At 54.1% G+C, this 12,481-nt stretch overlaps 2 protein-coding genes across 3 annotated transcripts in view; one reads left to right on the top strand and one right to left on the bottom strand.

Moving 5' to 3' along the window:
• The window catches only part of TGFBRAP1 (transforming growth factor beta receptor associated protein 1), a 33,922-nt gene extending 28,906 nt beyond the window's left edge, over positions 1–5,016 (top strand). The window contains exons 11-13 of one of the 2 annotated variants that reach the window (XR_003102146.3): positions 215–648; positions 2,476–2,999; positions 3,666–5,016. Coding sequence is in view for 1 of the 2 variants with exons in the window: in XM_025260778.3 (XP_025116563.2) it covers positions 215–648; positions 2,476–2,652 (611 nt within the window). In the remaining variant the exon portion in view is untranslated. Of the gene's footprint in view, positions 1–214; positions 649–2,475 lie in introns of both variants that reach the window. The other variant, XM_025260778.3, reaches the window with a different exon arrangement.
• A 4,285-nt stretch (positions 5,017–9,301) lies between these two features.
• Positions 9,302–12,481, bottom strand: part of GPR45 (G protein-coupled receptor 45) — a 41,981-nt gene continuing 38,801 nt past the window's right edge. Inside the window, exon 2 of the mRNA XM_006067893.4 lies at positions 9,302–11,847. Coding sequence (XP_006067955.3) covers positions 10,508–11,629 — 1,122 coding nt within the window. The 5' untranslated portion in view covers positions 11,630–11,847 and the 3' untranslated portion in view covers positions 9,302–10,507. The remainder of the gene's footprint in view (positions 11,848–12,481) is intronic.

The raw sequence follows: 12,481 nt of genomic DNA, 5'->3' as shown, positions 1-12,481 counted from the left end.
GCCTGGTGGGCTACAGTCTATGGGGTCGCAAAAGAGTTGGACGACTGAGCAGCTGAGCACAGGCAGCCTGGGTGGTGGTGTCTCGGGGTTTCCATGTAGCCAGAGTTGCTTTGGGCACTCTTAAGCTCACGGTGCTGGCGGGCAGGTGCAAGGCTGGATGTCCCCCGCCTGGCACGGGCGCTTCAGTCCCTCACTGGCAGGTCCCACCCCGCAGACAGGACCCGGGGCGCCGGGCTGCCCCTGGAGAGCGCCATCCTGCACGGGAAACTGGAGCAGCATGAGGAGGCATTGCGCATCCTGGTCCACGAGCTGGCGGACTTCCCGGCAGCAGAGGACTACTGCCTCTGGCGCTCTGAGGGCCGCGACCCACCCTACCGCCAGCGGCTCTTCCACCTGCTGCTGGCTGTCTACCTGGGCCCTGGCCCTGCCCCACCCGCGCGGACCGTGGCTGCCGTGGACCTGCTGAACCGCCGCGCCGTGGAGTTCGACGCAGCCCAGGTGCTGCAGCTACTGCCGGGCACGTGGTCAGTGCAGCTGCTCCGCCCGTTCCTGATGGGCGCCATGCGGGACGGCATCCACGCCCGGAGGACCGCGCAGGTGGCCGTGGGCCTGGCCAGATCGGAAAACCTCATCCACAAATATGACAAGGTGAGAGCTCGGCCCTCCTGGTTGAGACGTTTAACGTTGATGTTAACCCTGGAAAAACAGTCTTGGTCTGTTTTCTTCTCTATGACTTCGACACAGGGCATGTGTGGGTTACTCATGCAGACACAGCTGTGGGAGCTAGGCTGGCAGTGGTGAGGTCGGGGCAGTCTCCCGCCCTGCAGACACCAGCGATCAGGAGAACAGGGGGAGGTTGTGGCCAGGCCCCAGTCCACACCGCAGGTCACGGTGTCACTCCGTCCATCCAGCACGTCCGTGCAGAATTGGCTGTTACTGTCCCCTTTCACAGAAGGGGGTGCAGGGATGTGGGGTGTCACAGAAAGCACACAGGAGCCAGGTGTGGACCACAGGCCGGTTCAGAGCCCCATTCTTCATCCTGTCTCCATCCTCCAGGGCTTCTGTAACAGATAAGAGCAAACCCCACAGGCCAGGGGCTCAGATGACTCACAAACAGTTCTCCCTGTCTGGAGGCTGGAAGCCTGGAGTCAAGGTGCCGACTGATTCAGTGCTTTGGGAGGCCCCATCCTTGCTATGTGCACATGTCCAGGCGTGGGCACCAGCCTCCTCTAAGGGCCGTGCAGCCATCATGGGGGCCCCGCCTCAAAACACCGTCCCGCTGGGAGTCAGGGCGTCCACGTAGGGAGAGATACAGGCATTCAGTCCATAGCAGCCCCAGGTCATCAGAAGCTCCTCTCTGGTGAGGCCCTGCGTGTGCCCTGCGGCTGGCAGGATGTCCCTCCAGAGCAGGAATCTGCAGGTTTCTCCCGCTGGGGAGACATCCTTGACCTCCCCCAGTGGAGAAGCTGAGGTCTGGAGGATCTGGCCTCCCTCCTCTGACCAGTCCTTGCCCATCTCACTGTTTCCAGGACACGTGGAAGGAGCAGTGGGCCTGCTGTTCCATTCAGACAGCCTTGATGTCCACCGGTTCCTCTGCCTGTGTCCCATCTCTTCCTTTTGTGCCTGGTGAATGCCTCCTTGAAACCCAAGCTAACCTCTCTCCCCTGTGAAGCCTTCCCATCCCTCTAAGCAGACTAGCACCCCGTGTGCTCACCCAGTGCCGCGCCTGTGGTGTCCCTTCCCCTGTGAGGCTTTGGGTACTCTGAGGGCAGGAGCTTCCTTTACTGATCTCCACATTCCTGAGCCAAGGCTGGTGTCGTCTTGACGGCATCAAATGTTGTTGAACGACTAAAGAAACTAACAAATATGGTGATTCCCCAAGCCACCAACAGGCTGACTTGCTGGGTTTACTCACGTGAATTGTGCAGAAAGGCTTTTAACTTACAGAACTCAAGTCCTGTGTTTCAGACAGGAAATGATAAAGTTGTATTAGTTTCGTTAATTACCTTTAAAGAAAGGAAATTAAGTGTCCTGGGACAGGTCATGAATGTGCTATGGACAGACCACGTGGCTTGGACCGCGTCTCTTATCTGGCCTCACTTTTCTGGTGTGCAGACAGGGGTAGCAGGAATTAGATGACTTTCTTGGCCTCGTCAGCGCTAACGCCCCATGACTGCATAATGACTTTTTTGAAAGCATCAGGGCTCAGAGAACGTTTGAGAGAGGATCTTGGTGAACAATGCCTCAACCAGAGAAGAAGCAATTACTTTTGAAAAATAAGAAGGCAGTTTTGTAGCTTTTTTGATTTTTCTAGTTCCTGAGGATAGTTTTGTTTATTTTCACTGCTGAGATTCTGTTTCCAGAATTTGATGTTCAAGCTGTCCCCACCAGGGATGACTTTAATAACTACCCAGGGGGTGATGCTCATCAGCTCTGAAAACTGGTCACAGACATCTCCATCTTTTCTTTCTGCAGATGAAGCTGAAAGGAAGCTTCGTTCGACTCTCAGACAAAAAGCTTTGCCAGATGTGCCAAAACCCCTTCCTCGAGCCTGTGTTCATTAGGTACCCCAACGGCGGTCTCGTCCACACCCACTGCGCGGCCAGCAGACACACAGAGCCCAGCTCCCCCAGCGCCGGGGCTCGGACTTGAAGAGGCAGGGCCTTGGGTCCTCAGCTAGCCTGCCGGGTGTGCAGATGGGAGGCTGTGACTGTGCTCTGTCGGCCGTCACTGGGTGCTGGGGGAATTCGGTCCACGGGAAACAGGCTGGGGCCAGCCCCCTACCTCGGATGGAAATGGACAGTCCCTCCAATAGAGACATGCCAGGTTTCCGCGTCCAGGGACCTCGCCGCCCACAACAGACGTCTGCTCCCTGAGGAAGTGAGCCTTCCTGTACAGCCCAAACAAGTCAGACCCCCACCCCTCGCCCTGATCTGTAGACGCGTGTCCACACTGGAATCGTCTGCTCCAGGGTAACAGCGGTGATCTCATCCTGGTCGGTGAGTGGCTGGAGAACCCAGCTCTCCATCCTGATTGCCTGCCCACCGGCCACACCTGGGCTCTGCCTCTGCCCTGCAGGACGGCTGACCTTGGGGAGGAATTTTTGTTCCTTTCCACTTCCCATCTGGCTACCAGCCCCCAAAAGATCTGCCTGGGTGCCCCACCCTTCCTTTTGGGGTAAATTCGTTCCCTTCTGGCTGTCTCGAGAATGAGGCTCCGAGAAGCCGCGGACGCGCCTGGAAGAGCTGCTCTCGGGTCTGGAGTCGTCGGCGGGGGTGGGAACCCACGGCGTGTGGCCTGCTGGTTTGAAACTCCACGATTCACATGGTCGAGCAGAACCTTTTATTTGAAGTTCTGTTCTCTTCGTGGTTTTTCTCTAGTTTGGAAATTCACCCATCATGTTCACTAGGGACAGTTTTCCTTATGAAAACATATCTGCCCTTGATCACTTGGGAAGTTAAAAGGGAAAGGTGTGAGCACAAGCCGGGTGTGTTTGCTGGGGCTGCTGGTGGTCGCCTCCATGCTGGGCGGGCTGGGCTGTGGGTGACAGCTTCTCCTGCACTGGGGGTCGTCACCCTTCCCGGGGGAGCGCTGCCCCCACAAGGAAGCCCAGGCAGGCTGCCTTACCTCCCAGCACTTTACACGCCTGTCCTGCGGCTTCCCAGACACACAGGACACAAGTCTCCCGCAACCTCGGCATCGCAGGCCCGCATCCACTCTTGCCTCTCTGTCCAGCATCTCGGGGAAGCTGACGCTGTGGTTACTTCACTGCCCTCCTCTGAATTTCGTCCTGCTGATGACTGACCGACCATCAGGGACTAAGAAGAAAGATGCCATGACCCCTACCATGAAGCTTGGCAGATATGCATCAGCCTGTGTGTGTGATGGGAGGACCCCCAGACCTGGCCTGTGTCCTCAGCCCAGGCCTTATGGACCAGGTGTAGAGCTCACCCACCTGTAGAAAGGATCTGTACTAATAACCGTCCGTGTTCTCATCCCTCTTGTGATTCGAAGGGGCCGGGAAGCACAGGCACCCACTCACCCTCCCTGCTGTGTCTCAGTCTCTATAAAGAGTCAATGATGAAGAAATTCTTGCGGCTCGGCTGCGTGCTGTGTGCAATACTGGCAGTCAAAGCCGAGTCACGAGTCTTGCCCTGCAGGCGGCTGTGAAGGCACGGTCCTGTTCCTGGGGACGCTATCCTTACAGCTTGTGAGTTTGGGTTTATGCCTCAGAGAACGAGCAGCTAGGACTTGGAATTCTGCACTTCTGAAGGCACTGTTTCTCTCCACAAGATGGGCACAATCCCGGAAAAGCCTCCTGGTTCCTAACTCGGGGGCACAGGTCTTTCTTTGTTCCACACTTTGATCGATATTTTGACGTTTGTTATCCTTTAGAATAATGGAACTAAAGTTGAACAGTTTTCTATCTCTACTGAGCCCTCAAATGCAGCAGGATTCTGTGACCCTGTGCTGAATTGTAAAAACCTTGCCTCTCTAATCAGCACCCCCACTGACCAGGCCCCTTTCTCAAATTATATTTTTAAATGTTCATGGTTCTTTCCAGAGGCCTGCTCTTTTGTGATCGTACCGTTGATTAGAGGAATTAGAACCATCACTCGTTCCTTTCCTCCCTGGGTCAGTTTGGTGTCACCTACCTAGTTAAAACAGCATGAAGTGGACACAGCTGACATTAATATTCTCTGGGCAAGACTTTAATTTCATGAGCTGTTAATCTGCTGTAGCTTATCAGGCATCCCCATGGGAGGGTCGCGTGGGCTATGGAGCCTTGGGCCTGTGCTCCGAGCTGGAAGGACCCAGGGTGTGCTTGAAGGGGATCCGGGGCCTTGGGTCCCGCCCTCAAGTCCCTGCCCATCACACAGCCAGGGTGGCCTGGGCTTCCTGCTCGCCCTCCTATGGAGACCTGGCCCTTTACCCTTTAACCCCTGGATGGGTCCGAAATACACAAGATGTACAAATGTAAACTTGTTGATTTTATTAAAAATCCTTTTAATTCTTTGTTCCTCCTGTAGTTGTTTTTTTAAATAAAAGCTGTCTTGGTGAGAGGATGGCTTCCACCCCCAGGGCATCCAGCCTAAGGGGCTCCTAGAACTTAGTCCTCCGCCCTGGCGGCCCCTCCCAGCTCCATCAAGGACTTGTGTTGGCCGCCTCGAAAATCCTTAGGTGTTACTTCACTAAATTGTAAGCGATGCACTTCTGTCTCCTGCGAAGTCTTTAGGTGCTCCTGGACACCTTAAGGCCTTTGGATTCATCCTGCCCTGCACAGTTCAACAAAGGAGATTTCTGGTTACTTCTCTGACAGGTCACCTTTAGCCAGATATTCCTAAAGAAACTTTCTGCCCTTCGCTTTCTGGCCCTGAATATATTCCGAGGATGTTTGTGTGTGCGTGGTCGCCAAGTCGTGTCCAGCCCTTTGCCACCCCAAGGACTACAACACGCCAGGCTTCCCTGTCCTTAACTGTCTTCCAGCGTTTGCTCAAATTATGTCCATCACAGTCTCATCCTCTGTCACCCACTTCTCCTGCCCTCAATCTTCCCCAGCATCAGGGTCTTTTCCAGTGAGTTGGCTGTTCACATCAGGTGGCCAAAGTATTGGAGCTTCAGCTTCAGCACCAGTCCTTCCAATGAATATTCACTATAAGGAAGCCCCCAGATCGATTTCTAGATTCTTTTTCAAAACAGTGCTGTTGAAGTTGTTGTTTGGTCCTTAAGTAGTGTCTGACTCTTTGCAACCCCATGGACTGTGGCCCACCAGGCTCCTCTGTCCATGAGATTACCCAGGGAAGAATACTGGAGTGGATTGCCATTTCTTTCTCCATGGGAACTATCAGACCCAGGGATAGAACCTGTGTCTCCTGCATTGGCAGGCAGATTCTTTACCACTAAGCCACCATGGAAGCCCAAGTTGTGGAAGAGTATAATCTAAATTTTACCAAAAAAAAAAAAAAAAATCTACTTTTAATGTAATTTTTTTAAACTAGAGAATCTTCAACTTTGGGTAAAAAAGAGGTTTCATTCTACAAGGAGAAAATTACCTCTATAATAATTTTTTAAAAAAATCATTAGGTATTATTTTTAAAACTTGTCTTAAACCTAGGGAACATTCATTCATAAGGATGGCAAGTACGCCATTCTCTTACAGAATCTAAATCTAAACTTTAAAGTATAGCATCACCTTGTGTCTAGTTAAGAACCTGCCTATACCTGCTTATTGCATCATTTGAGAAGGGAAGACTCAAGGAAAACGGAGAAGGGGGCCAGACAGTGAAAAGGATCTGAGGGCAGGAGAGGGTATAATGGAGATTTTACAAAGGTATAATGAAGATTTAGACGCTGGTGGACAAAAGTTGGGTGGAATATCACCCTAAGAGAGCAAGGGAGACCCCACGAGTGACCACACAGAGTGTGGCCTGAGCAGTTGCACCTCAGCTGCCTGCTCCCCGGGAGCACTTCCCAGCAGCCTGGACCGCCTAATTCCTGGGAGGGCCCGCAAATCCGAGCCGGTGGCAGCCTTGGGGAGTCAGAGCCTCCTGCCTCCCACACTGTTTCTCCCTTACCTCTCTGTACGCCTTGAAAGCAAATTAGGGCTTTGCACTTTTCCATGTGCATTTCTAAAATTATTCAGTCCTGTTTGTCTTTTATGGAGAGGTGCCTGACCCTCTCTTCACGGTTTAATAAAACATTCGAAGTCGTCATGACACTGCAGCCAAACACCGTCAGGAGGGGAGACGATGGCAGCATTTCAATGAGGGAGGAAATGAGAAACGAGTCCCCAGAGGACACTTCATAAGGAGCAGCAAACCTGTCTTTTCAAACATGCTTCTGAAAACGAAGTTGGCTATTTTTTTTCCAGCTGGGATAGTTGGTGAAGGGACAGCGGCTGCCAGACCAGAGGCAGCAGGAGGGAGCCAGGGGAGCTGGACCACGTGGATCCTGGGAAAGGAATCATCCTTACCACCCCAGCCTTGGGGGTCGTTAGGAGTTTACCTGGACACATCCAGCCTGAGCCGGTGTATTGGCATCCTCGGATTCCTGATGCAGAAGGTATTGTTCCAGTCACACCTCGTTTCCATTCGGACGAGTTCTTTCTGCTCCCATCGGGCTAAGTAGGAAAATGCCCTGTGAGTCTCTCCCTGGTTCCCTTGGAGCTAGGCGTGCTCCAGCACTTCTCCTATTCCTGGAACACCTTATCCCCGGCTCCTCCAGGACCACAGGGCAGACAGCGGGAGGTGAACTAGGACTGCCTGGTGCAGTGAGTGACCTTGGATGCCCACCCCAAATATTGCATACATGTGCATGCAAGTGCACACTCACACACTCACAGAAACACACACACCCACCATGCTCTTGTGTTCCAACATCTTTCACCAGGCCAGTGCTCTCAAACTGCTCAAGAAAAGGGAGGGCTAGGGACCCTAGGGGAGGTTACATCCAGATCGTGTAAGAATGAAGAAGCTGTGGTCACCCTGCGGGTGGCAGGGAAGGAAACAAGAGCTTGCTATTTACATAGGATTTTAGGACAAGGTTCACTGAAGGCTCAGCGAGGCTGGAGGGAATCATGAAGGCGGCAAAATGAAAGTCAGAGGTAAGGGACTTCCCTGGAGGTCCAGGGGTTCAGAATCTGCCTTCCAAGGGAGAGGATGCAGGTTCGATCCCTGGTCCGGGAACTAAGATCCCACAAGCCACAGCTACTGAGCCCGTGTGCTATAGAGCCTGTGCTCCACAAGAGAAGCCTGCTGCCACAAGGAGGACCCACCACAGCCAAAAAAAAAAAAAAAAAAAAAAGTCAGAGGTGAAACTAGCTAGTTGGAATTACTGAGCAGGGTGGAGAGTTTTATTAAAACCATGGGTGCTGCCTTGCAGTAGGAGATTCCCTACTGCTGAATCTCCCATTGGTCATCTAATCAGTAATGTCTTTCAGTCGTTGCAGCTCCGTTAATAGCTTACAAGTTCTAGGAAGTGATTGTGTCTTAGGAGATGTTTGACCCCAGATACCTGTCTTGCTATCATGGCCCTGGCACTAATTTTGGCAAGAACACAGCCTTCTACACGGAAAGAACAATAATACTTTATTTAAAATATATACAAAATTATTACTTTGAAACATATATATTACTGTCCAACACACATCATATAACACTGATTGATGTAAATTTTGGTACCTTCATTCATTAAGTTTGGGGATTTCTCTTTTACTCAAGGCTCCTGAAGAACATTCTCTTAAACGGCCACCAGTGGGGAGGTGCCCAGAGGCTCCGTCCCTTTGGCGGGCGGGCTGTGCTCTCGGACACCACCAAGGCCATGCAGCTCTGCCTCGTGGGGACTGAGGGCAAACCCTGACCTTGCTGGGGGCTCACAGGACACAGACGTGAGGGACACACCTCAATCAATCACACACCAACTGCCCATCTTCAATCAACCTCTCTCTCAGCTCTCTCTCTGTCACTTCTCTCTCCCTCTCTGAGTATAAAAGGGTCCAGGGGCTCTGGGTCAGTGTATAAAGGGAGGGTGAGGTTGGTGAGAAAAGTGCCAACTATTTTCTGGAAAAGAACTCCTCTGGGCTTAGAGGAGTGTAAACTGTGTTATCTTTCTTTTTTGCTTCTGTCACAGGAGGAGAATGAGGAGCTAGTCTGGTGATACAGCCTTGGAAAGGAAACGAGAAGAAATACACACGGGGAGCATCTGAGTTCTTGCGCCAAATGTGAGTCCTGATTATCCTGAGATAACTCTGACATCTGCCTCCAGGCCCAGCCCCTCCCACCCCCCCAACCACACAGTGCCTTGCACCTCTTAGGCACTTAATTAATGATAGATAAACGCAGGCGGGGGGTGTGGTGTCGACGAGTGGAAAACATACGCATTTCAGAATGAGAGTGTGTGAGAGGTGGCTGGGACCTTGGAGACCTTCTAGACCTGCTTTCTCAGGGATGGGGAAACCAAAGCCCAGAGAAACTGGGGAGAAACCAGCAAGGTCGCATGACTAGTTTCTAACTGAGTTGGGCTTGGAATCATGTTTTCTACATTTCTCTTTAAATCTCCCACTCTCTTCAGATCTGAAAGTGTAAGGACAGTCCACAGAACCAACCGTGTGCCCTGAACTCAGGAAAGTCACTCTCAGCAGTGGAAGCTCCTGGTGGTAACAGTGGCCCAGGGCGTAGAGGCCCAGTGCCCAGGACAAGCAGAAGGGTCCCCTCCAAGCATCTGCCCTCTGGATCACGGTCCTGCCTGGGCTGGGGGACCGGGGTCCCAGGGTCCCGGGGAGGTGGCCCAGGCTACAGCGGTCAGACTCCTGCAGCCCTGCGTGAGGTAGAGGAACACAGAGGTCACAAAGGCAGCCCAGTGGGGGTTGTATTCCCGCCGCTGTGACAGGGTGATGTGGCGGGCCTCAGGGCATCACGAGAAACATGTAAACAAAGCCCCCAGCCACTTCTGAGCCTGAAAGCAAGTCAACACAAGTACTGAAATGATGAATCAGCAGGACAAGGCATGTGGTACCCGCTCATTGGTCAGATGGAAGGAGGGCCAGGTGGGGCGGGGCAGGAAGCAGGAAGAAGAGAAGGGGCAGGGCTGTCACCGCTGGCCCAGAGGTGGCTTCAGGTAAGGGGCCATGGCGGGGAGGAGGGTTGAGGACATGCATGAGCAGTGGGGTGGGCTTCTCCTCTCAGCTGAGCTGCCCTCGAACATTCTCTGGGCTTCGAGCCACCAAGGTCTCCCCTGTGTCACACGGGAGCTGAAAGGCCCAGGGCCCCTCTGCCTCCTATGTGACTTTGGTTTCCAGAAATGATGGTTTGGGATCACCCCAAATGCCCATCTGACCAACATAAAGAACTCTGCATGCTTCCACCACACACACACAGACACCAACGCCTGTGGAGGATGCTGGCGCCGCGGACAATGCCTGACCACCCAGAGATGGACGCACCGGGGTTTCTCACATCAGAACAGGGCACCCTGGTGTCTCCAAGGCAGGCCTGGAGAGGGCTCACAGAGCCTTCCTCCTGCCACTCAGCCAACCTCCCTACTGCTCCCCTTCCTCCCTAACTTTCAGCCCAACTCAGGCATCACTCATAGCTTAGTTGGTAAGGAATCTGCCTGCAGTGCAGAAGGCCCCGGGTTTGATCCCTGGGTCAGGAAGGTTCATTGGAGAAGGAAATAGCAACCCACTCCAGTATTCTTGCCTGGAAAATCCCATGGACAGAGGAGCCTGGGAGGCTACAGTCCATGGGGTCGAAATAGTCGGACACGACTTAGCGACTAAACCGCCACCACCTGCATCACTGCACGCATCTCCCCTTTGGTCCTGATGGCCTTCGGGTTTCCAGCAGGTCTGCACTAATGTTCCGCAGCAAGAAACAGAAATAATTCATCGTGCAAACGCGGGAGCCCGTTTCCCTGGTGACCAGCGGGTCCCTTTGTGCTAAGCGCTGACTGCTCGGGAGTCCCAGGAAGTCAAGTGAGGGGTAGATGGTGGCTATTGCTCGGCCCTCCCCTAAACCGCGGACTGGTTCTCCGTGCACGCGTACACGGTGCTCGGCTGGATTCGCCTCCGGATCCGCTCAGGCACTTTGGGGAGGATCTGGAAGGTGGGGGGCAGCAGCTCCAGACAGGCCTCGCGGAACTTCTTGATCCGCCAGCAGTAGACGATAGGGTTGAAGACGGACTTGAGGTAGCTCAGCCCCAGCACGCAGGAGCTGGTGGCGTAGAAAGAGGGGCCGCAGTAGAAGCGCCGGCTGAACACGGACAGCAGGCTGTACACCGAGTGCGGCAGCCAGCACAGCGAGAAGCCCACGAAGAGGATCAAGATGGTGGTGAAGGCCTTGGTCTTGAAACTCAGGTCCAGGCTGGCCTGCTGCTGCTGCCGCCGCAGCCGCCGCAGGCAGGCGCGGGGCAGCCGGCGCAGGTCCAGGCGCTCGGACTGGTTGTGCACACGCACCGCGTTCTTGCGCACCGCGTGCAGGACGCCCAAGTGGGCGCCGAGCATCACCGCAAAGGGAATGAAGAAGGCGGCGCCCACCAGAGTCAGCACGTAGGCGCGGCCGGCCGGGAGTTCGGTATAGCCCAGCACACACTGTGGGGCCCGCGCCGGCACCTCCACCAGCGTCCAGCCGGCCAGCGCCGGCGCCGAGACGCAGAAGGACAGCGCCCAGGACGCGGCGATGATTACTTTGGCCCGGCGGGGATTCAGCCGGTCCTGGCGCTGCGCGATGATGAGGAAGCGGTCCACGCTGACGATGAGCAGGATGGACACGCCCTCCAGGACGAAGAACCAGTAGAGCGCGGCTGAGAGCCGGCAGAAGGAGTCCCCAAAGTGCCAGTGGACAGTGACGAGGGTGACGGCCGTGAAGGGCATGCAGCACAAGCACAGCATGATGTCCGAGAAGGCCAGCGTGGCCAGCAGCAGGTTGATGGCGGAGCGCATGGTCGGCCTCTGGTACACGATGATGCAGACCACCGCGTTGCCTAGGAACCCCACCACGACCATCAGCATCATGAGGACCGCCAGGGACATCCTGAGCGTGGCGGGCGGTGGGGGCATCCTGGAGTCCCCTTCGTGGCTCCCGTTGGGCAGCAGGTATTCGTAGGTCTCGATGGACGATTGGTTACAGGCCATCGTGGAAGAGGCCCTGGCGGTGAGGCAGAAGCGGAATAGGAGGGGCCTCAGCGATTCGGGGGCTGCATGTTCCTCCTGCTGGCTTGGATCTCAGGGGAGCTGGAAGGGCTGGGAGGAGCCTGTCTTTGGGAGCAACAGGCTGGGACTTGCGATTCATCAATCACAGCCTCATCGTCTTCGTGACAACTGGCTGTGCAACTTCGTGGGCTCTGGATGGCCTGGAGCAAAGAAGCAGGAAAGAAAAGGGGGTTAGACCTTCCAAGCATGTGTGGAATAGAACAGTTTTTTTACCTTTTACAGGTATTTTAAGCATCGGAGTGGAGATGACTCACTTATTTACCACTTGGACCAAGGCTGGGTCTTCACAAGTATGACAAGCCTTGTCACATCACCTGGGAAACCTAATCAGACCCGCCTTGTGGGGGACCAGAGTTTGCAATCAACATTTCCATAATCAGCATTTATTTAATACATCCTAAAGGAAATCAACCCTGAATACTCATTGGAAGGACTGATGCTGAAGCTGAAGCTCCAATACTTTGGCCACCTGATGTGAAGAGCCAGCTCATTGGAATAGACCCTGATGCTGGGAAAGATTGAGAGTGGCAGGAGAAGAGGGTGCCAGAGGATGAGATGGTTGGATGGCATCACTCAATGGACATGAGTTTGAGCAAACTCCAGGAGATGGTAGAGGACAGGGACGCCTAGTGAGCCGTCCATAGGGTTGCAAAGAGTCAGACACGACTGAGCAACCGAACAGCAATTTATTAACCTGAATTATAAGCACCCTGATCCAGCGAAGCTTTGAATGAGGCACTGCTGGAGCAAAGCCAGCTTTGTGAGGGCAGGGCT

This window comes from Bubalus bubalis, chromosome 12, assembly GCF_019923935.1.
Source record: "Bubalus bubalis isolate 160015118507 breed Murrah chromosome 12, NDDB_SH_1, whole genome shotgun sequence".
NCBI lineage: Eukaryota > Metazoa > Chordata > Mammalia > Artiodactyla > Bovidae > Bubalus > Bubalus bubalis.
The sequence above is the reverse complement of the archived record's forward strand: the minus strand, read 5'-3'. Positions and strand labels throughout refer to the sequence as shown.